At 43.7% G+C, this 24076-nt stretch overlaps 1 protein-coding gene across 2 annotated transcripts; it reads left to right on the top strand.

Moving 5' to 3' along the window:
• Positions 1-1754: 1754 nt before the first annotated feature.
• Positions 1755-22705, top strand: LOC118401297 (E3 ubiquitin-protein ligase Siah1-like). Of its 2 annotated transcripts, none has more exons than XM_035798682.2 (3): positions 1755-1967; positions 14007-14063; positions 20708-22705. In XM_035798682.2, the coding sequence occupies exons 2-3, from the start codon at positions 14054-14056 to the stop codon at positions 21556-21558; spliced, it is 861 nt and encodes a 286-aa protein (XP_035654575.1). In that variant the 5' UTR covers positions 1755-1967; positions 14007-14053; the 3' UTR covers positions 21559-22705. The 2 variants fall into 2 exon arrangements, with proteins under 2 accessions (XP_035654575.1, XP_035654574.1); XM_035798681.2 differs by lacking the exon at positions 1755-1967 and adding an exon at positions 11522-11698.
• Positions 22706-24076: the final 1371 nt, after the last annotated feature.

Here is a 24076-nt window from a genome sequence, read left to right as displayed (position 1 = left end):
GGAGCAGTTGCCGTACCAGGCGGTGATACAGCCCGCCAGGATGCTCTCGATTGTGCATCTGTAGAAGTTTGTGAGTGCTTTTGGTGACAAGCCAAATTTCTTCAGCCTCCTGAGGTTGAAGAGGCGCTGCTGCGCCTTCTTCACGACGCTGTCAGTGTGAGTGGACCAATTCAGTTTGTCTGTGATGTGTATGCCGAGGAACTTAAAACTTGCTACCCTCTCCACTACTGTTCCATCGATGTGGATAGGGGGGTGTTCCCTCTGCTGTTTCCTGAAGTCCACAATCATCTCCTTAGTTTTGTTGACGTTGAGTGTGAGTACACAAGTACACCGCCAATTGACTCAAATGATGTCAATTAGTCGATCAGAAGCTTCTTAAGCCATGACATCATTTTCTGGAATTTTACAAGCTGTTTAAACGCACAGTCAATTTAGTGTATGTAAACCTCTGACCCACTGGAATTGTGATACAGAATTATAAGTTAAATAATCTGTCTGTAAACAATTGTTAGAAAAATGACTTGTGTCAAGCACAAAGTAGATGTCCTAACCAACTTGCCACAACTATAGTTTGTTAACAAGAAATTTGGTGAGTGGTTGAAAAACGAGTTTTAATGACTCCAACCTAAGTGTATTGTAATGAGACAGCAGGGAGCAGGTCTCGAACCCGACCTTCGAGCCCGAGGTCCGGAGCGCTATCGACTGTGCCGCGAAAGCATGGTCATGCCACAGCGTCGATTTCCTTGCTTATAAAGCCAGGGTCGTTGCACTACTCCCTCTTTTCAGAGAGCGCGTCTCGCGCCTCTACGTCTTACTGGAACGCGCTCACCGGCCAAGCACACGCACTGTCGTGGATGCGAGGTCCGATCACTTCTGACACCAATGTCATGAAACAGGCAGGGAGCAGGTCTCGAACCTTCGACCTTCTAGCCCGAGGTCCGACGTCTTTGCTCGCCGCACGAGCAAAGGCATGCTCGTGCGGCGGGGTCGAGTTCCCCGCTTATAAACCCAGGGTCGTTACAGTATGTAAACTTCTGACTACACAAAAAAAATGTGATTAAGGGTATTGTGTGTAGATGGTTGATAAAAATATATATTTAATCTATTATGAATTCAGGCTGTAACATAACAAAATCTGGAATAAGTGAAGGTGTATCAATACTCTCCGAATGCACTGTAAGATCCTTGGACCTTAAAGAGTAACGTTCGGCTCGTCTACATTCCTTAATTAGTACATTTTTGGGCTACGCCAAACAGTACCTATCATGTAACGGGTAATGGAGAATCACTTTAGCCTGTACAAATCCTTTGTAAGAGTATCCAAGCAGGAGCACATGGCAGGTAAAGGTAGGTATCACTGTTTCATTAATACTGTACAGGTCCCTTGATTATGAATTATTCACAATCCTTTAAGTAGACAGCAAGAAAAATAACATACATTTTAGGAAATGGTAAAGAAAAGCTTCATTGCGTTAATCACAGTGTATCACATGGACCTACACATACATCATAGGCCTACTGCCATTTTTTAAATTTTATTTCTACTTTTCATTTTTAATTACTGTGTTTCCATTACAGAATAATACGTGGTTTAGTAGCCCAAGTGAATGCAGAGTGTGGTAGATTAAGCCCACCAATAGAGCAGAATACTATATTAGCTGCTACTGTAGATACTGTCTGCTACTGTAGAGATTTTGTCATGACGCCTTGTTCAACTATTGGCGCATTCAACCAGTAGCGCATTCATGCCCTTGTGCGCCGCTCTCGTAAGAAACTATTTCAACAACTGTGCGCGGGCCCGAGACCGGTGAGTACTAGGACTACAGGCGTCTCGTCTCTCGAGGACAGCCGAATGTGGAAAACACTATAGCTAACGAGCGAAGGACGGTACAATTGGAGCGGGATCCCTTGTGGATTACGTCGCGGTGGCAAGCTATCTACAATATTAAAAGCATATTTACACCAAGGTAAGGGGTGCAAATGAGTGCGGATGTTTTACCGGGTTGTAGTCGAAAAACAACACCGCTGCTAACGCCACTGCTAGGCTGAAGTAGTTAGAATAATTTAGCTAGCAAGTTCAGCTAACTTGGTTAGCTAAATTACTCGACGTCGTTGGCCGGATAATATAGCTGGTAAACTAGCTAACATTACTATGTAGATAGCCACTGTATGTGGCTGGTTATGTGATTATTTCTTTCACCACAGAGTAGGCCTTGTACATCGCTACAGTAACTAACTCTCCGACCTAACGTTAGCTAGCTAGTTAGCTATTGTTAGCTAGCTGACTACTACCTAGCCTTGGCAAAAACATAATAATAAAAAAACAAGCTTTGGCTACATACATAGGCCGCGCTCGAGCCACTAACGTTATTAAACAACTAACGTTAGCTGACTCTCATCATGACCATGCCCTACCAAAATTGTCTGTCTACTCATGTCATTTGTCGAATTTGTCAGCTAACCTTAAGGTAATCTACGCAGCAAGTGGTATTGCTATCTATTTTTCTGCTAGTTACTATAACGATTAAAATATGCTTTATTGATTTGTTTACGTTGTACGCTAACTAGCGTTTGCAATGGGGATGACATCGTCCCATCATTTTGCTTACAGAATCTGGGCCTCCATAGCTAGTTAGTTGAATATACCTTGCAACCTTCCACGTGTTTGCTAATGGACTGTTTTTAAATGTCTGTTGGCGATGGTATTGTCAGAAACTCTAACATGAATGGGCGCGTTCCAGTCGGATTGTAGACAAGCGGAGCTAGTGGCAATCAGATGTGGCAGGGGTAGTATAATTTCTGTAAATGTTATATTCCTTATCCCATGTTTCTCAGTTGACAAGTCTTCAACTCATAGTAGTAAGACAATGTTTTGTAGTTCCAACATTATTTAATGCAGTTATACTTAGGCTATATTCTGCATGATTTCATATAGAGCTATTTCCTTCAAAAACATTTGCCCAGTCTAATACCTGAGATTGGAGAACATATTGAAATGTATGTCAAAATAATCTAATTAAGACTCAAGATATCACAAACGAGGTGCAACAGCAGCTGCTTAGATACTTTCTGTAACGCTCCTACGTCTTGCTGGAAAGCTTAGTTTAGTAGCCATCACTCGCAAAACAATGCAATTTGCAGGTTTGCGCCTTAAATGGCTGCTGCTTTTAATCTAAAATGAAGAATGTAACAGGCTACTTTATCGAGTTATACATGTCAACTTACTTGCAAGGAAAATGGTCTCCCTAATGAGCTATTTGAAAATTGAGCTGCTAGCTCTTGTATCTATGTTGTGATTAGTTAGCACAATTCTGCAAGTTGTTTTACTGATTCGCCATGACTAGACGTAACTGTGCACAGCATCCATCTCAGGTCCATTAACAGCTACAACAGAGAACCATGGTCTTTTATGTGTGTGATTTACTTTGCCTAAGCATAACCTTATTTTTAGGACTACCATTTCAGAGCTCTGTTGGTGGGGTTGCACAGAAACAATTAATCAGACTTCCAATATTGTTGTGTTAGGGCGGGTCTGGGTTTTAATAAAATGTAATTGCTGACTGCCTGGTTCATAAATGTAGTAGTCTGTCCTTTGTCACTGCCTGACTTGCTGGCAACAGCACACGCATAGTGAATCAAACATGATAAACCTCACATAGTGACAGCCCTGTGTCTCTAGCTGCAGTAATTCCAGTTTGGTGACACTCAGGCAGTGAGGTCATTCTTATCCTTTACAAAACATGACTAGTCACTTGACTAGCTCTCTCTGCCTCTTCAGTTCTCTCATCTTAATCAGTATCCCTCTCCTGCAGCATAGATTGAACATGATACTAGGCATGTGTGTGTTTTGCAGAGGAGCACGGCTGTATGTGGATGTTTGAAGATGGGTGTTTCTGCCTTCAGATTCTAACCCTCAACATACCTTCTCCATGGCAAAACATCAGATACTGCTGATAATGTTGTTCTGTTCAGGCCGATTTGGATGCTCTGCCCAGGCTGCTCTTGTCTACCAGGATGTTAAGTGACTAAATCGTCTGTTTATGGGAGTAAACTCACTATGTAAATGTGTGTGTGTGTGTATGTATGTATATATATAGATATAGATAGAAAAACTACTGTTATATTTTTGCGAAAGGGGTGTCACAAAGCATGCTTTTTTTTGCAGTTGAAATGTGAGAGCTAGGCAAGGGCTACGCTATCTGTTGTGAATTTCTCCATCCTGAAACAGTTTGGCCAAATCAAATTTTATTGGTCACATACGTGTTTGGCATATGTTATTGCAGATGTAGCGAAATGCGTGTGCTTCTAGTTCCAACAGTGTAGCAATATCTAACAAGTAATATCTAACAATTTCACAAATACTTAATGCACATAAATCTAAGGAAGGGAATTAAGAATATATAAATATATGGACGAGCAATGTCAGAGCGGCATAGGCTAAGATACAGTAGAATAGTATAGATTACAGTACATGCATACGAGATGAGTAATGCAAGACATGGAAACACTATTAAAAGTGACTAGTGTTCCATTTATTGAAGTGGCCAATGATTTTAAGTCTATGTAGGCAGCAGCCGCTCTGTGCTAGTGATGGCTGTTTAACGGTCTGTTGGCCTTGAGATACAAGCTATTTTTCAGTCTCTCAGTTCCAGCTTTGATGCACCTGTACTGACCTCGCCTGCTGGATGATAGTGGGGTGAATTATCTTTTTGGCCTTCGGGTGCTGTAGGTGTCCTGGAGGGCCGGTAGTTTTCCCCCGGGGATGCATTTGGCAGACCGCACCACCCTTTGGAGAGCCCTGCGGTTGTGGGTGGTGCAGTTGCCGTACCAGGCGGTGATGCAGCCCAACGGGATGCTCTCAATTGTGCATCTGTAAAACTTTGAGGGTTTTGGGTGACAAGACAAATTTCTTCAACCTCCTGAGCTGTCTTCCCAACACTGTCTGTGTGGGTGGACCATTTCAGTTTGTCAGTGATATGTACGCCAAGGAACTTGAAGCTTTCCACCTTTTCCTGTTGATGTGGATAGGGGGATACTCCCTCTGCTGTTTCCTGATGTCCACGATCATCTCCTTTGTTTTATTGACGTTGAGAAGTTATTTTCCTGGCACCACACTCCCAGAGCCCTCACCACCCCCCTGTAGGCTGTCTCGTCATTGTTGGTAATCGAGCCTACTACTGTTGTGTCGTCTGCAAACCTCTGATTGAATTGGAGGCATGCATGGCCACTCAGTCATGGGTGAACAGGGAGTACAGGAGGGGTCTGAGCACTCGTCCTTGTGGGGCCCCAGTGTTGCGGATCAGTAAAATGGAGGTGTTGTTACCTACCGTCACCACCTGGGGGCGGCCCGCCAGGAAGTCCAGAACCCAATTACACATGGCTGGGTTCAGACCCAGGGCCTTGAGCTTGATGATGAGCTTGGAGGGTAGGTACTATGGTGTTGAATGCTGAGCTATAGTCAATGAACAGCATTCTTACATAGGTATGCCTCTTGTCCAGATGGGATAGGGCAGTGTGATGGTGATTGCATCGTCTGTGGACCTATTGGGGCGGTAAGCAAATTGAAGTGGGTCTAGGGTGGTAGGTAAGGGGGAGGTGATATGATTCTTGACTAGTCTCAAAGCACTTCATGATGACAGAAGTGAGTGCTATGGGGTGATAGTCATTTAGTTCAGTTACATTTGCATTCATGTGGGGACAGCAGACTGGGATAGGGAGAGATTGAACATGTCTGTAAACACGCCAGCTGGTCTGCGTGTGCTCTCAGGACTCGGCTAGGAATGCCATCTGGGCTGGCAGCCTTGCGAGGGTTAACACTTTTAAATGTCTTACACAAGTCGGCCACAGAGAAGGAGAACCCACAGTCCTTGGTGTCTGCCCGCGTGGTGGCACTATGTTATCCTCAAAGCGGGCAAAGAAGGTGTTTAGCTTGTCCGAAAGCAAGACGTCTGTGTCCACGACGTGGCCTTTTGTAGTCCGTGATTGTCTGTAGACCCTGCCACAAATGTCTTGTCTGAGCCGTTGAATTGCGACTCCACTTTGTTTCTATACTGCCGTTTTGCCTGTTTGATTGCCTTGCGGAGGGAATGACTACTGTTTTTATTCTGCCATATTCCCAGTCACCCTGCCTTGGTTGAATGTGGTGGTTCGTGCTTTCAGTTTTGTGCGAATGCTGCCATCTACCCAAGGTTTCTGGTAGGCTAGGTTTTAATAGTCACAGTGGGTACAACATCTCCTCCTATACACTTCTTGATAAACTCCGTAACCGTGTCAGTGTGTGTGTATATACATCAATATTTTTCTCTGAAGCTACCCGGAACATATCCCAGTCCGTGTGATCAATCTTGAGGCGTTGATTCCGATTGGTCAGACCAGATTTGAATAATCCTTAGCACGGGTACTTCCTGTTTTGAGTTTCTGCCTATAGGAAGGGAGGAGCAAAATGGAGTTGTGATCAGATTTGCTGAAAGGAGGGCAGGGGAGGGCCTTGTATGTATCCCAGAAGTTGGAATAACAATGGCTGTTTTTACAGCACGAGTGCTACTGTCAATATGCTGGTAGAATTGAGGTATTCTTTTTCTCAAATTTGCTTTGTTAAAATCCCCAGCTACAATAAATACAGCCTCAGGATATATGGTTTCCAGTTTGCATTGTCCAGTGAAGTTCCTTGAGGGCAGTCGTGGTATCGGCTTGAGGGGGCTATACACGGCTGTGATATCTTATGGCGGCAATCCTGTTAACGGGAGCGATATGGCAACAGCCAGTGAACGCCTATTTCAAAACATCAAAAATCTCATAATTAAAATTCCTCAAACATACATGTATTTTATACCATTTTAAAGCTAATCTTGTTGTTAATCCCACCACAGTGTCTGATTTCAAATATATGCTTTACAGCAAAATCACCACATGATTATGTTAGGTCACCACATAGCCATAGAAAACACAGCCATTTTTTCAGCAAAAGGTTTTCCAGCTCGTCACAAAAACCACAAATAGAGAGAAAATGAATCACTAACCTTTGATCATCTTCATCAGATGACACTCATAGGACTTCATGTTACACAATACATGTATGTTTTGTTTGATAAAGTTTACATTGGCGCGTTACACTCACTAGTTCCAAAAACATCCAGTGATTTTTGCATAGCCACATCATTCAACAGAAATACTCATTATAAATGTAGATGATAATACAAGTTATACACATGGAATTACAGATATACCTCTCCTTAACCTGTTACTCCTACCCCAGACTTTTTCGAACATTCTGTTAAAAATCGCGCAACATTTCAGCGCCCCGCTGCTCATGCCAGGAATATAGTATATGCATATGATTAGTATGTGTGGATAGAAAACACTCAGACGTTTATAAAACTGGTTAAATCACGGCTGTGACTATAACAGAACGTGCGTTTCATCGAAAAGCGCAGGAAAATCTGATCACTGAAAATGGAAATGTTTATCCATCCGCCACTTCAACCCATTCATAAAGGCGAACCACAATAAATGGGGCTGAGGTTGCAATACATACAGCTTCCACACGATGTCAACAGTCTTGTCATTTGCCTAGGCTTTGTTTCTTGGTCAAACGAAGAAGAGACAAGCCATTTGTTCAGGTCTCCGACTGGATATTTTGGTTGATTTACCCGGACATTATTTCCAGACGGACAGCTAAAGAATACACATCGCCTCGTGATCAATTTGATCGCTTATTAACGTGTACTAATACCTAAAGTTGCATTACAAAAGTATTTCGAAGTGTTTTGTGAAAGTTTATCGTCAACTTTTTTAATTAAAAAAAATGACGTTACGTTATAAGACTCTATTTTTTTTCCGTTTATCACACAGTCTTTATAGATCGATATCTAGGCTATATATGGACCGATTTAATCGAAAAAAAAGACCCAATAGTGATTATGGGACATCTAGGAGTGCCAACAAAGAAGATGGTCAAAGGTAATGAATGTTTTATATTTTATTTGTGCGGTTTGTGTAGCGACGACTATGCTAATTATTTTGTTTACGTCCCCTGCGGGTCTTTTGGGGTGTTACATGCTATCAGATAATAGCTTCTCATGCTTTCGCCGAAAAGCATTTTAAAAATCTGACTTGTTGCCTGGATTCACAGCGAGTGTAGCTTTAATTCAATACCCTGCATGTGTATTTTCATGAACGTTTGAGTTTTAACTAGTACTATTAGCATTTAGCGTAGTGCATTTGCATTTCCAGATGTCTAGATGGGACGCCTGTGTCAGGTAGGAGCAAGAGGTTAATGCAACCGCTGTGTCAGATTTCAAAAAACTTTACTGAAAAAGAAACCCATGCAATAATCTGAGACGGCGGTCAAAGTAAAAGTCACAATAGCCGCAACGATGGCGTCAACATAAACAAGAAATTACATGATAAATATTCCCTTACCATTGATCTACATCAGAAAGGATTCCCAGGTCCAAAATAAATGTTTGTTTTGTTCAATGATGTGTTATTTATGTCCAAATACCTTCTTTTGTTAGCGTGTTTGGTATGCATATCCAAACGCTCATTCTGGTCAGCATTATATCGGACAAAAACTTATATTACAGTTTTATATACAGGTGTAAGAAACATTTCAAACTAAGTACAGAATCAATCATTAGGATGTTTTTAACGTATAGCTTCAATAAAGTTCCAACCGGAGTATTCCTTTGAGTCTTCAAGAGCAATGGAATGCACGTGATCAGAAAATGGCTGACTGCCAGACACCTGATGCATTCTGCTCTCATTCACTCCCACAACACCGTAGAAGTTTCATTAAAATTTCTATTGATGGTTGACATCTAGTGGATCCCCTAGGCAGTGCAACATCATGAATATATCAAGGGGATTTCATTGGGGACTCTGGTGAATATATACAAAGCTCAGATTTCTCACTTCCTGTTTTGATTTCTCCTCAGGATTTTGCCTACCATATGAGTTCTGTTATACTCACAGACATCATTCAAACAGTTTTAGAAACTTTAGAGTTTTCTATCCAATACTACTAATAATTATGTGCATATATTAGCGACTGAGGAGCAGGCCGTTTACTTTGGGCAACTTATTCATCCAAGCTACTCAATACTGCCCCCCCCCCCAGCCTTAAGAAGATAACCAAAGAGAATTCTCTTGGGAGATAATATGGTCGGCATTTGATTGAGGTATTCTTGAAATGGGCATGATCCAATTGACTCAAACCAAAAATCCATCTATGTTTAACTTAACTAACATTTATTTTCTTTCATTATGGTTGGTTTGTCAAAGTTAGCAGGCTAACTCATTGTTTCCTGCTTTGTAGTATACCCGTTTAATTTGTTTTATTTCCATTTTGAGGAGAGTTGGTCTTTGGGAAGGTAGGATGATTGCATGTGCTTGTTTTATGAGGTGGAGGAATGGGTTGTCACTGCAACTGTTTATCCTTCATGGAAGGTGTTTCCATGGATTAATTTAAGAGTGAAAGTAGACCCCTCTGTCTTCTGATCAGACTTTACTCCTATTCCTTTATCAGCCAAAGTGTTACGCTTGTCTGTCTTTATTGTTGCAGAGTTGTGTTCTTTGTGGTAGACCGATGGTACATTTCCCCCGGGGAACCTGTTTTGCATCCTGCTGGTTGAGTTCTATGCATTCTGTCCCTTTGCAGGTGTCTGTCTAGATTTGATGTAAATATTGACACTTGTCATTCATGGGAATTCAGTCCCCCCCCTGCCCTCCTCTAACAATACGCTTGACAAAAGTTTTTTAGTCGTGTTCTTACCAAATCAAGATGTAGGCTATATCCAAATTACTGTAGCTGTGGCTTTAAGACATTATACTTTAAGAGCAACCATAAGAGCTACACTTTTGCATGCTGTTGCTACTGTGTATATGCTCTTTATATGCTCTGTCTGGTGCCTGCCTGAGTAACCTTTTGTTCACCAGTCTGTTGCAGGATGCCAAAGAATATCCAGCTGCTTTTAGTAGGAATACCTCTGTGTAATAGCCTTCAAATGTTAATCAGGGAGGAGAGGAAAGGGCAGTGAATGGATCTTCTGTCTAGTCTATTGTCAGTTTATTAGTATCGTTTGGTTGTTAATGAGGTCTGTATAGAATGGATCGTTGCTATTCTAGCATTCTGTAAGGTCGTGCCATCATATCTGTTGCTGAAAAATATTTTGTGACATGGTATAAGTTGGATGGTCTGAAATATTGAGACAAAAGGCCTGATGATAAACAAATACAGCCATAAGCCTGTCAAATGGTAACTGGTGATATTTTTTTTTTACCTGGACTTTGTGGGCTGCTAAAACTTTGGCCATGGTGCTGACTATTATTCTTTTTATTTTATTTGAGGATTTACTTTCACTTTGCTCTCACAGATAGGCCATGCCTCGTGGGAAGTCTATTTTGGATTTGATTGGATACAGCAGTTACCATTTAGAGTAGGGGAAATGTAAGTTATGGTGGGGTGTCTGTTAAGAGGGTATGTATGGAGCATTTTTTTTGGTATCCACTCTGAATGTGCTTTGCATTTCATGTATAGTCTGACTTTTTTGTGTTTTGGGGTGTTCACTCCACTGTGAAGCTGCTATGGGGTCGGAGGTCAGAGTGTATTTAACAGTAGTGTTTTCAGACTCTTACCCTCTCCAGTCTCTTTTGTCTAGTCCACGTGGTCAGAGGAAGGAAGGGAGCAGAGAGGCAGGAAGGAAGGTGTCAGCCATGCTGGAGGTGGAGCTGCCAGAGCAGGCAGACTGTAATCTGAGAAGGGCTGAGCCCAGGAGAAGGGGCCCCACACCTCAGGAGAGTAGTGAGGGAGAATGTGAGCATACTCTCTCCAGTCTGTTGGTCTCCTTAGCCTACAGGGAGCAGCAGCGACCCTCTGTCGGATCCGTTGCATAGACTGTGTAGATCCCTCTAGAGGGACTGCTCTGTGGTGCTCAGCCAGGACTGTCGATCTCTTTCACCCAGCTGCCTGCCTGGGAGTCCCCTATCTCTGCCTGGAGCAGCTGCCGTCTTGACTGGATCTGGATCAACCAGAGGATGCAGGGAGGGTACTTACACCAGGGCTCAACTATGCTTTCAGAAGGAGAAAAACACTGCCAGTGTTTCCTTAGCTTCCTCTTCAATGTTCTCCCTTTCTTTCCCTCTCTCCCTGGTTGGGCTGCCTGCCTGCTGCCAAAGCTGACTGCTGCCCAAGCTGCCTGCTAGGCTCTGGGAGCTGGATATACTTGTGTAACATTCCTGAATTACAGCAACGTGTTTTTGGGTCTCTGTTCGCCCCCACCCTCGGTCCTCCACCCTTTCTTGGCCTTTTCCTGGGCTGCACTTTAAAGAGGATTTTTGGATTCTAGCCTCCTGCTCTCTCTGCTGTGGTGGTGAAAGAAGTGGTGTTCTCTCTTTGGCTCTGTATGAGGCTTCCATCCCTCCAAGGTGTCTGTCCATGGACTCTCAGGCTCTGATAGAAGTAGTACATCTGTGTTTTCAGATGGGGGTTTAGGCAGAGACCCAAAGGAGGGGAGGGGGGTACCGGAAAGGAGCGGCCCTCTGTTATGGGCTGTTTTGTTTCTATGGAAAAACCGCAATGAAGAGTTCCCTCACTCTCTCCCTATGTCGGGCAGAGCTAATGTGCAGCCTGTGAACTCATGGAAGGGGGTGCTCAAGCTCTTCACATGCATAGCCACTAGAACAGCCAACAACCCCAAAGGTAAGAAGTCCTATTTGCACTCTGTGGCTCATAAATGCCCCACTTTTCAGTGGGAAAAATGTCTGTTGGAATGGAATGTTTGCCCTTTCCCATGCTCCTCCTATACCTGGGGTGCAACTGTGGCGTCATAAATACCTACAGGTGTTCACTTCTGTCCCGACATTTGGCTTTGTTTTCTGCAAAGTACTGCAGATTCTAATTGATTGTGTGTGTGCAGGATCGTGAGAGAGACGACATGAGTGGACAAATAATGGCATGTTTGTGTTGAGAAGAAATGGTTTTGTTTTTTCAACACTCATGGTTGCCAACTCTCATTCTGTCTCCCTCTGTGTTCAGATGTAGGCTGTTACGTCACTTTATTGGACTGCTTTAAAGTGGTTGTGTGTGTGGAGGGCACAGAGCACAGGCAGACAGTGTGTGTTTGGTAGTAAACATCAGCAGGAGTTTACAGTAAGGAGGCAGGGCAGGAGGAGACTCGCCCGACTCTTCTAGTCCACACTAACTCAAAGCCAGATGCCTACATGGAGGCTGCTGATGCACATGATAGTGTTTTGTTTTGGGTTTAGCCTGCATCTGCTAGTTTCTGGTGCTCCTTACCGGCTGTCATCTTCAATAAGTCATATTTTAACGGGCTAGTGACGAGAATTCATGGTTTTACACAAAAACAGGATTCAACAAATGGGTTAGACCGGGGTAGCCAGATGTTAAAACTACAAATCTGACATGAGTTCGGTGCAGAGATTTGGGTCAATAATAATATATGCCATTTGACAGACTCTTTTACCCAAAGCGGATTACAGTCATGCGTGCGAACATTTGACACATGGGAATCGAACCTACTGTCCTGCCGTTGCAAGCACCATACTCTACCAAGTCTGCCAACTGAGCTACAGAAGACCACAATCAGGACCTCGATCCAGGGATGCGAACTTGTCGCTTTCCGGCATCCATGTGAATGGGGGTTGTCTCATATCAATCAGTGGCTGAGGCTCTGGACTGAGCACATTTAATTTTAACTTTAACTTATTAGAAAAGTAGTTATTGCACTCGTTGCTCAATTCATGAATAGAATATATTTCCTGAATCTTTCTGAAGTACCTCCTGATTTCTGTCCGCCTATCTGTTGTTGTGTAGCCAGTTAGCATGCCTAAACAGTCATTTCTAAAGGCTTTCCCAATTAAATGTTTACTGCAAAGTAGCATGTCAGCTTTATCATGAGTTGTATCAATCGGTTGAGCATTTGATTGGCAAACTCTCCAATCACATGAAACACTGTTACAAGAACTGCCACAAACACCTTTATCTTAATACAATGGTATCTTGCTGGTGTGCAATTGATTTTAAAGGGCAACTATGCCCTGTGTGTTTTAAGCATGGTTGTGGCCTTGTGGAATTCGGCAAATAATCTACGTAGTGCGCTATGTATTCCTGTCTGGGGAGACATTTCATGATCAACCTTCAACCCAGACCAAAGAACCCAACTCCCACTACTAGGACACTTTTCTCTCGTTATTGTGGCTTAGTAAATTAGGAGTTTTGCGATTTTAATCAAATGTGTATTGTGTACTTGTTGTTCTCCAGAAAATATTTTTTTAAATTGAGCTTTACACTGGTTTTTCACGTGTTTCCATGTACATTTGGTTTGTCACTTTGTGGGCACTTACCAGTTTGCATCCTTGTCAATCAGTTGACTGATTTTGTAAAGTAATTTCTATGTTTGTGTCAGGTAGCGAGGATATTTAGCAAGGTCTAGCCCAAGTTGTTGTAATGTGATAGCAGGCCTAAATGCTAGTGGACAGTGTAAAAACGTAAGTGCCTCTGACTTTTCGATGGAACATTCTTAAATATTTAAAGGTAGTTCTAAAGGAAAGACTGAAGGGGGAAATCGATGCTTCATGTAATATACTTTGCATTAGTGTTGTTAACCCATTGCATGATGGAAGCTTTTCAGCAAAATCTTTGATTGGCCAAGAGCTCAGTATTAGCACTTGTCTCAGAGAGAACTGCCGTAGCCATGTTTTCTTTCCTCGGCTCACTGGTTAACACTGCATTTGTATTGGCTGAAGTTCGAGCAGGTCCCAGTCCCCAACACATGTCCACCTTCGGTGTATACTATAGCTAGAACTGTTGACCATGACCAGCCCTGAGTGGTTGCCCAGCAGAGAAGGTGGGCTTATGGGCCTTCGCAGAACTGAGACTTCGGTGATGCTGATTGGTGTGTTTCTATGGAGACCTCAGCTCCATTTGACTCTATTTCTTGTCTTGTTTTTACTCCTAGTTAACCTCTATTTTCTCTCTCCCCTTTCAGAGGTCCCCACATTTCAAGAGAAGAAGAAAGCCTTATTTGGGAATCTTATGGACGAAGGCAAGCAACATTTTCTTTCTCGTGTGTGTCCGTGTGAGTGAGATCTGTATGAGAGAGCTGTGTTTTTGGGTTAACGCAGGGAAAGCGACTTGGTTGGTAAAACAGGTGTTTGGGGGATTGGTATTTTATTGGGATCCCCATTAGGTGTTTCGAAGCAGCAGCTACTCTTCCTGGGGTCCACAATGTACAGGTCATCTAATGAAGGCCCAGTGAGCTACCACCTTGAGCTGGTTTAGTAATCGACTCCTCTCCATGTGGAGGGACATTTTGAGCTACTCCTTCTCATGTGGCCGATAATGGCCGATTTAATTGGTGCCGATTTTCAAGTTTTCATAACAATCGGAAATCGGTTTGGCCGATATCTTATTCTTCTTTTTTTTTACACCTTTATTTAACCAGGCAAGTCAGTTACAATCACATTATTTTTTTCAATGACTGCCTAGGAACGGTGGGTTAACTGCCTTGTTCAGGGGCAGAACGACAGATTTTTACCTTGTCAGCTCGGGGATTCAATCTTGCAACCTTACAGTTAACTAGTCCAACGCTCTAACCACCTGCCTCTCATTGCACTCCACGAGGAGCCTGCCTGTTACGCAAATGCAGTAAGCCACGGTAAGTTGCTAGCTAGCATTAAGCTTATCTTATAAAAAAAACAATCAATCATAATCACTAATTAACTACACATGGTTGATATTACTAGTTTATCTAGCGTGTCCTGCATTGCATATAATCGATGCGGTGCATATTCGCGAAAAAGGACTCCCAAGGTGTACCTACCCATAAACATCAATGCCTTTCTTAAAATCAATACACAGAAGTATATATTTTTAAACCTGCATAATTAGCTAATATAAATCCAGGTTAGCAGGCGATATTAACCAGGTGAAATTGTGTCACTTCTCTTGCGTTCATTGTACGCAGAGTCAGGGTGTATGCAACAGTTTGGGCTGCCTAATTTGCCCGAATTTTACGTATTTATGACATCATATTGAAGGTTGTGCAATGTAACAGGAATATTTAGACTTATGGATGCCACCCGTTAGATTAAATACGGAACAGTTCCGTATTTCACTGAAAGAATAAACGTCTTGTTTTCGAGATGATAGTTTCCGGATTCGACCATATTAATGACCTATGGCTCGTGTTATTATGTTATTATTAAGTCTATGATTTGATTGAGCAGTCTGACTGAGAGATGGTAGGCACCAGCAGGCTCGTAAGCATTCATTCAAACAGCACTTTTGTGCGTTTTGCCAGCAGCTCTTTGCTGTGCTTCAAGTTTTGCGCTGTTTGACTTCAAGCCCATCAACTCCCGAGATTAGGCTGGTGTAACCGATGTGAAATGGCTAGCTAGTTAGCGGGGTGCAGGCTAATAGCGTTACAAACGTCACTCGCTCTGAGACTTGGAGTAGTTATTCCCCTTGCCCTTCATAGGTAACGCTGCTTCGAGGGTGGCTGTTGTCGATGTGTTCCTGGTTCGAGCCCAGGTAGGGGCGAGGAGAGGGACGGAAGCTATACTGTTACACTGGCAATACTAAAGTGCCTATAAGAACATCCAATAGTCAAAGGTATATGAAATACAAATGGTATAGAGAGCGAGAGTCCTATAATAACTACAACCTAAAACTTCTTAACTGGGAATATTGAAGACTCATGTTAAAAGGAACCACCAGCTTTCACATGTTCTCATGTTCCGAGCAAGGAACTTAAAGTTAGCTTTAAGTTGTAGATATTATAGGACTATTTCTCTCTATACCATTTGTATCTCATATACCTTTGACTATTGGATGTTCTTATAGGCACTATAGGATTGCCAGCCTAATCTCGGAAGTTGATAAGTCGTAAACAGTGCTGTGCTTCAAGCATTGTGAAGAGCTGCTGGTAAATGCAGGAAAGTGCTGTTTGAATGAATGCTTACTAGCCTGCTGCTGCCTACCACTGCTCAGACTGCTCTATCAAATATCAAATCATAGACTTAATTATAATAAACACACAGAAATACGAGCCTTAGGTCATTAATATGGTCAAATCCGGAAACTATAATTTTGAAAACAACTTTTATTCTTTCAGTGAAATATGGAACCATTCCGGGTGGCATCCATAAGTCTAAATATACCTGTTACATTGCGCAACCTTCAATGTTATGTCATAATTATGTAAAATTCTGGAAAATTAATTATGGTCTTTGTTAGGAAGAAATGGTCTTCACATAGTTTGCAACGGGCCAGGTGGCCCAAACTGCTGCATATACCCTGACTGCTTACACAGAATGCACGAGAAGTGACACAATTTCCCTAGTTAATGTTGCCTGCTAACATTAATTTCTTTTAACTAAATATGCAGGTTTAAAAATATATACTTGTGTTTTGATTTTAAGAAAACCGATGTTTATGGTAGGTACATTGGTGCAATGACAGCGCTTTTTTCCCCCCCGCAAATGCGCTTGTTAAATCACCCGTTTGGCGACGTAGGCTGTGATTCGATGATAAATTAACAGGCACCGCATTGATTATTTGCAACGCAGGACAAGCTATTTAAACTAGTAATATCATCAACCCTGTGTAGTTAACTAGTGATTATGTGAAGATTGTTTTTATAAGATAAGTTTAATGCTAGCTAGCAACTTACCTTGGCTCCTTGCTGCGCCCGCGTAACAGGTGGTCAGCCTGTCGCGCAGTCTTGTAATCGGCCCTAATTAATCGGCCATGCCGACCTCTAATGTAAACACGTTTCTCATGACAATAAAGCCACTAATTGCTTATGTTTGAGTCTTTCGGGTGGCATAAGAACACTGCATAAGCCATGGCAAAATGTGTAGAATTTCAGGAAATTAGATTTAAAACAGCAAAATTAGCTCTGCTCCTCTAAAACCATGCCACAAGACCACTACCAGGCTGACTTTGTCACTGGTGCTTTAGAAAAAATCCTAGGGGGAAGCACTAGATCTCTTGAAGTGATTTTGTACAACTGCCTGTGTTCCAGTGTGAAGACAGCCTCGAGTTTCCACCGGTACCGCACCACAAGTCAGCCCATCCTAGGACACTGACCACAGTCGACACATACAGTTCTAACTGCTTACCCAGTCCTACCAGAGCCTGAGGTAGCCTACTCCACTGAGTTTAAATACCACCTCTTTCCAGTAAAAGTAATTCTTCCCTCTTAACCATAAGAAAATTATAATTAGGGGGTGCATATATAGTTCTGTTTCACTGTATGTACAAGTGGATAACCTGTACAGGTGTGGGGTGGGAAATGAAAATGTGTTATTTGCAATTCCCACTCCCCCTGAGACACCCTCAGGGCATCCTTCCAGACTCAAATTAAGCATCCAAATTAAATTTAGAATCTACTTCCTATTTTGCAAAACAAAGCCTCCTTCACTCGTGCTGCCAAACATACATACCCTTTGTAAAACTGACTATCCTACCGATCCTTGACTTCGGCGATGTCATTTTACAAAATGGCCTCCAACACTCTACTCAGCAATTGGATGCAGTCTATCACAGTGCCATCCATTTTGTAAACAAAGCCCCATATGCTACCCACCACTGCGACCTGTATGCTCTCGTTGGCTGGCCCTCACTACGTATTTGTCGCCAAACCCACTGGCTCCAAGTCATCTTGCTAGGTAAAGCCCCGCCTTATCTCAGATCACTGGCCACTATAGCAACACCCACCCATAGCACGCGCTCCAGCAGGTATTATTTCACTGGTCATCCCCAAAGCCAACACTTACTTTGTCAGCCTTTCCTTCCAGTTCTCCGCCTGCCAATGACTGGGATGAATTGCAAAAATGGCTGGAGACTCATATCTCCCCCTCTAAATTTAAGCATCAGCTGTCAGAGCTGCTTACCGATGGCTGTGTACAGGTACAGTAAATCTGTAAATAGCACACCCAACTATCTCATCACCATATTGTTATTTATCCTCTTGCTCTTTTGCACCCCAGTTTCTCTACTTGCACATCATCTGCACATCTCACTCCATTCTAAATTGTAATTATTTTGCCTCTATGGCCTATTTGTTGCCTTACCTCTCTAGTTTTCTACATTTGCACACACTGTACATAGATTTTTCTATTGTGTTATTGACTGTACGATTGTGATGCAGTATTTGACATGGACTGAAATACGTTCTGGTACGGTTTTAATATTTTGGTACAGGAGCTCCACAATACTTTTGCGCAAATGTTTTACTGCTTGAGCTTGGAGAATATTTTGATGTGCTGGTATTCGGCTCCGGTGAACTCCTGCTCAAGTCAACCACTGTTATGACACAAGACCTGGCTGTTTTGGGTGTTTATTGGGAGGTTAATTTCCACTATTTATGATGAAACTGCTTTGATTTGATCTCTACAGTAACCTCCGCTCACCTGCTCCCTCACTCTGGCCTGTACACCCTGGTTCAAAATCATAAACATCTTCTTCTCTTCAGTAGGAGAAACACTCATGTCGCCTGTTCCTTCTATGATACTCACTGTAGGCACACCAATGACCATACTCTCAGAGCAGTGTTGATTATGCTCATTATTACACCAGTCCCATGGCTGCCTGCATCCAGCAGGGACCCAGGAGGGCCAAGCAGCAGGCAGACAGACTGGGATGAGGGTGTAGAGTAGGTTGCTGGTACCAATGCCTCCAATTGACAAACAAAACTAAAGAGCTGTCTGCATCTCCCTCCCTGCTGCATTGGAGCACACCACTGCCCACATGCAGGCTGCAGAAGCAACACACACACAAACACTGTTGCTGTCACTGCAGACTTCCTGCTAAGGGGCTCACTCACGCCAGCATATATATTGTACCTCATACAGACACTAACCGCCCAGGGTTAGAGTTATCAGGGATCCTTGGGACATCCCTAGCCTTAAAGGGATACTTCAGAATTTTGGCAATGAGGCCTTTTGTATGTCTCTGTGTCCAGTATTCCCTTTATTAACCCTAACTCTAACCCAGGGTTTTTATGCTGACCTTTGTTTTGTTTTTTTAAATTTTATTTTACAAGGAGCACATGTTGAAAAATTTAGGCGCACAATGAAAAATATTTAATGTAACAAGCTGTTTTCTTTGTAGTAATGGTGCATGCATGACGGTCTTGAATCCGCCCTCAGTGTATTCTCCATGGCACTGGAGCTGTGGTACAGTGATGTAATCATTGCAACAATTATCATTTATCTTTTTTTTTGGGGTGCACTGGTGCTCCTAAATAAAAAATATTTAGGCACATAGGTGAGAAACTGTAGAGCCCTGCCCAAACCCTTACCTTAACCATTTTAAAGATCAACTTAATGGGGCAGGGACGTGACAACAATCCCAGATAGCAAGGACCAGACTATAGCCACCAAGTGCAACTCTGCCATCTGAACAAGATGTGTTCTTAGCTCCTATTCGTCAAGCTCGTTATTTATTTATTTTTAGGTCTGCTAGTCTTGGCCTTGTTGTTCTGTGCTAATTTAGTCCACAGTTGTTGCTTGTGTGTCCAGAGCTGCTCGCTAGGAGACCTATAAATAGGTAGAGCTTTATCAGAGCAGATGTGTTTACAGGCAGGCTCAATGACACCTACACGCACAGCCCTGCTGCCCAGTCTGCCCCTCTCTTCCTCTCCTCCACTCTCCCTTTCTGTGCTTCCTACAGTTTCAGTGAACTACCTCCATTTTGGCTGGACCACAGTGCCCCCATCATAGCTGTCTTCCTGCCCGCCTCCCAGTCTCTGAGCTGTACAATGTGCTACGGCTTTGGGTTATATAAAGAAACAGCAGTAGCAGCAGGGCCAGGGGTGGGTCACACCCAGCTCCTGCCAGGCGGCCCAGGGAAAATCCATCCCTCCCTCCTGTTCCCATCGGTGGGCCGTCCCATCCACAAAGCCCTCAACCACAGCATGTTTCCATGGGAACAGCTGACAGGATGCAAGCTAGCCCTCTGCTCTGCTCTCACAGCCATCCCAGTCCACTTTGCCGCCTGGAACCTTACTTTTTTTACCTTTAAAATATGGGTCGCTCTCCCAAACTTATAATAGCTCCTCCAAGCTGTCTGCTTGTCCTGCGCTGGTCAGACTTTATCAGAACAAATGGACAGATAGGTGTATCACAGAGCCTCCAGGCTGACCCCCAGAGAGAGGGAGGGAGATACTCATCAGTGTAGAGGGCTGCCTGCCCTGAGGCCCCAACCAGGCCCACTGTACTGCAGCTGTGCTGGGAGAGGAACATTACTATCAGTGAATACATCTCCTTAGAGGCCCTGAGGCCTAGCTCTATGTTAATTAACATGGTAGGGGTCTCGGCGTGGAGAAGATGAAATCTAGAGCATGTCTCCGTCTGCCTCTCCGTTACAGTGATCTCCATGACTTTGTTAGTCTGGTATTCATTGATCATAGTCCATGTGATCTATATGCCTTATGTACTTTATGTGCCCTTCTCTGTTTTTATACCATATTGCCTACGTGACCTGGTAACAGTCTCCATGTCCAGGTCACGTAGGCAATATGGTATAAAAACAGAGAAGGGCACATAAAGTACATAAGGCATATAAGGCTTGACATTTGTCTTCACATTGCCCCACTACTATCACCTATTTTAGTGTTCTCACCAAATGTCTAGTTCAGTTATTCGCCCAGTGTGTCTCTCTAACCCCTGTGTTTCTCGACAGAAATGAGTCGCCAGACCGCCACAGCGCTGCCAACAGGAACCTCCAAGTGCGCCCCCTCCCAGCGCATCCCCACCCTGTCCGGCACTACAGCCTCTAACAGCGACCTGGCCAGCCTGTTTGAGTGCCCTGTCTGCTTCGACTATGTGCTGCCCCCCATCCTGCAGTGCCAGAGCGGCCACCTGGTCTGCAGCAACTGCCGTCCCAAGCTCACCTGCTGCCCCACCTGTCGGGGCCCGCTGGGCTCTATCCGGAACCTGGCCATGGAGAAGGTCGCCAACTCTGTGCTGTTCCCCTGCAAGTATGCGTCGTCGGGCTGCGAGGTAACGCTGCCCCACACAGACAAGGCGGAGCACGAGGAGCTGTGTGAGTTCCGGCCGTACTCCTGCCCTTGCCCAGGGGCTTCCTGTAAGTGGCAGGGCTCGTTGGACGCGGTAATGCCCCACCTCATGCACCAGCACAAATCCATCACCACGCTGCAGGGCGAGGACATCGTGTTCCTGGCTACAGACATTAACCTGCCTGGAGCAGTGGACTGGGTTATGATGCAGTCCTGCTTCGGTTTCCACTTCATGCTGGTCCTGGAGAAGCAGGAGAAGTACGACGGTCACCAGCAGTTCTTTGCCATTGTGCAGCTAATCGGCACGCGGAAGCAGGCAGAGAACTTTGCCTACCGCCTGGAGCTCAACGGGCACCGGCGACGGCTCACCTGGGAGGCCACGCCCCGTTCCATCCACGAGGGCATTGCCACGGCCATTATGAACAGCGACTGCCTGGTGTTTGACACCTCCATCGCGCAGCTGTTCGCTGAGAACGGGAACCTGGGCATCAATGTCACCATATCCATGTGCTGAGGACTGTCAGGTGGACAGCCACTAACACACACACGCATACAGACACACATATACACACTCCACACTACAGGAAACCTGGGTTTGGAGAGCAGCAGGGTGTAAGTGGTGTCCCAAGGAACCTGTTGCCATTGTAAATTGTGGTTTAGAACTTTCACAGATCGGTAAGAGCTTGATGCAAACAATGGAACTCTATCCCTGGGATTACATTTTAGGCTTCAATACAATATTCATTCAATAATTAAAGGTAAGTTTTTCTGAGGATAATCCACCAATGCCCTTCAACCCAGAGCACACCTATGGAGTGAACACTTCAACAGGTGGGGGCTCAGTTTTGTGGTCCATCTTTGCAGAGGGAAGCTGGCAGAAGTGTTACAGATAGTGAGAGACGGAGTGGGTGGACTCAATTTGAGGGAGGGTGGGGCATCAAAAACAATGGCAAATGTTTTTATTTTTTATATATTGCATTTCAGTTGAGTCGAAGTGAAATGAACTATTAATGTTTTTGATTATGTTGTCCTTTTTTCCCCTCCTTGGATGAGAAGGTCCTAGTACTGTGTGCTCGGACATTGGCTGAAAAGCTAGTTTGGTCTCTCTGGAGTCCAACGGTTTCAGCCTAAACCACTGAATATCTGACCAGGGGTGTATTCGTTACTCCAATTCTGTTGCAAAACGTTTTGTCTGTTGTAAAGCGTTTTACAACTAAAACAAGAGTTTCTATTGGACAAATTCAGGTAGGTCCCTCAGTTTCGTTCTGTTTGGTTCTTAAACGGTAAATGTTTTTCCGTTGCAAGATGTAATGAGTACACCCCAGGAATGAGGACAGTTTCTACAGTTATAATATCGTTATTATTAAATGGAGATTGTTATCATTTTTGTAATGACTTTTAATGAATGAAAAAGGCTGTACCCTTGTGGCTAATCTTTCAGTGTTTGTAGATCAATTGTGTCGTTCTTTCGAAAACTTCAATGTATTTTATTTTGTAAGTTAGTTTTCGCTCGTCGTTTGTCCGTCTGTCTAAATTCTGTTTGTGAGTGGGCGTAGCAATGCCAAACATCACTGTGGATACATAGTACTGTTGCTGGTCCCCATCTCTTAATTGTCTTTTGTTTTATTTTGTCATTAAATAAATCTCTCTTTCATACCTTGTGCAATTTCTCCATCCCTGTGATTTGCTATAGGCAATAACAGCATTATTTATTGGCAGGGATTTACTCCAACCACGGAATTATCATTCTAGTTAAGCACTTTATACTCATCAGATGGCTTTAATCATATAGACATGCATGAGTGCACTGCTGATCACAAAGGTGTGTGTGTGTGTGTGTGTGCGTGCTGTGGGGTGCATTGTTGATTATGGTATATTGTGTGTGTGCATGTGTTTCCCAGTCCTATCCAGCCCCGTGGAGCCTGGGGCGTCCGTGTTCTGGCCTAGTGAATGAAGGGTTAGCTCTGTAGGACCATAATTACCAGAGGCCCCCAGGATGCCCTGGGGACTTTGGCACTCAGCCATCTACACTCCACTGGGGAACACAGACCACCCTTTCTCTGACCCTGCTGCTGTTTTGTCTTCACGCCACTTCCGTCATGCATTATCTCCCCCAGTAGTGGCCCTTAAAGTAACAGCCATGTTCAGTCATGTGTACTGCTCATTCTGTTTAGGGGAAAGTGCTCCTGTTTCCTTCCCAGGCCCCATTCAATGAAATCTGCAATTAGATGTGTCCATAAGTGGTGGAGCAAAGCAGTCATGGGATTTTGATCACTAACTGGTATCTGCTATTCTAGTGTGTTGCTGTGTGAGGTGCAGAGTAGTGGTTCCCGTGGTGATTTATAGCACAGGGTAGTTTCCTTGTGATGAGGTCATAGATGAGGCCTTATTTTCCCTGCCCTGAGGAAGTTTGGTCTGTTATGCAGACTTTCAGGGTGGATTATTTAATCCTTGCTCAGATTTAAATGGCAAATCTGTCTGTAGAATCAGCCTCGGGCCAGCTGACTACTACATCTGAGCACAGTTTAAACACAACCTGTTCCAGATGCACTAATCACAATTTCCTTCACCCCAATCCCTGAAACTTACAATTGTGTTAATATTAACAGTAGGCTACTCTTGTCTGCAGTTTTGTTTCTAGTCATATATTTTGGTAGTATCTCCTGTTGGGCCCAGTGGAAGGCATGTAGATGTTGGAGGTAGCAGGCAGGCTGTGGTGGCGCTTGTCTTGGCTCATCGTCGTAGAACTAAGTGGGTGGTGGTCAGAATGATGATCCACACCCTCCCTGCTGTTGCTGAGGCAGCTGCATAGTTTTCTGCTGATTCTCAACCACATTCAGCAGAGTACGTATTTGAATTGAAATTCCTTATTTTCTGCAGTTAGTGACCAATCATGTTTCAGGTCATTATCTACTTGTGTAACAGTTGCATAATTAATCAATCAAATGTATTTATAAAGCCCTTTTTACATCAGCCGATGTCAAAATGCTGTACAGAAACCAAGCCTAAAACCCCAAACAGCAAGCAATGCA

The sequence above is a fragment of the Oncorhynchus keta genome, chromosome 22 (genome assembly GCF_023373465.1).
Source record: "Oncorhynchus keta strain PuntledgeMale-10-30-2019 chromosome 22, Oket_V2, whole genome shotgun sequence".
NCBI classification, from domain to species: domain Eukaryota; kingdom Metazoa; phylum Chordata; class Actinopteri; order Salmoniformes; family Salmonidae; genus Oncorhynchus; species Oncorhynchus keta.
This window is presented reverse-complemented; position numbering and strand designations above follow the sequence as displayed.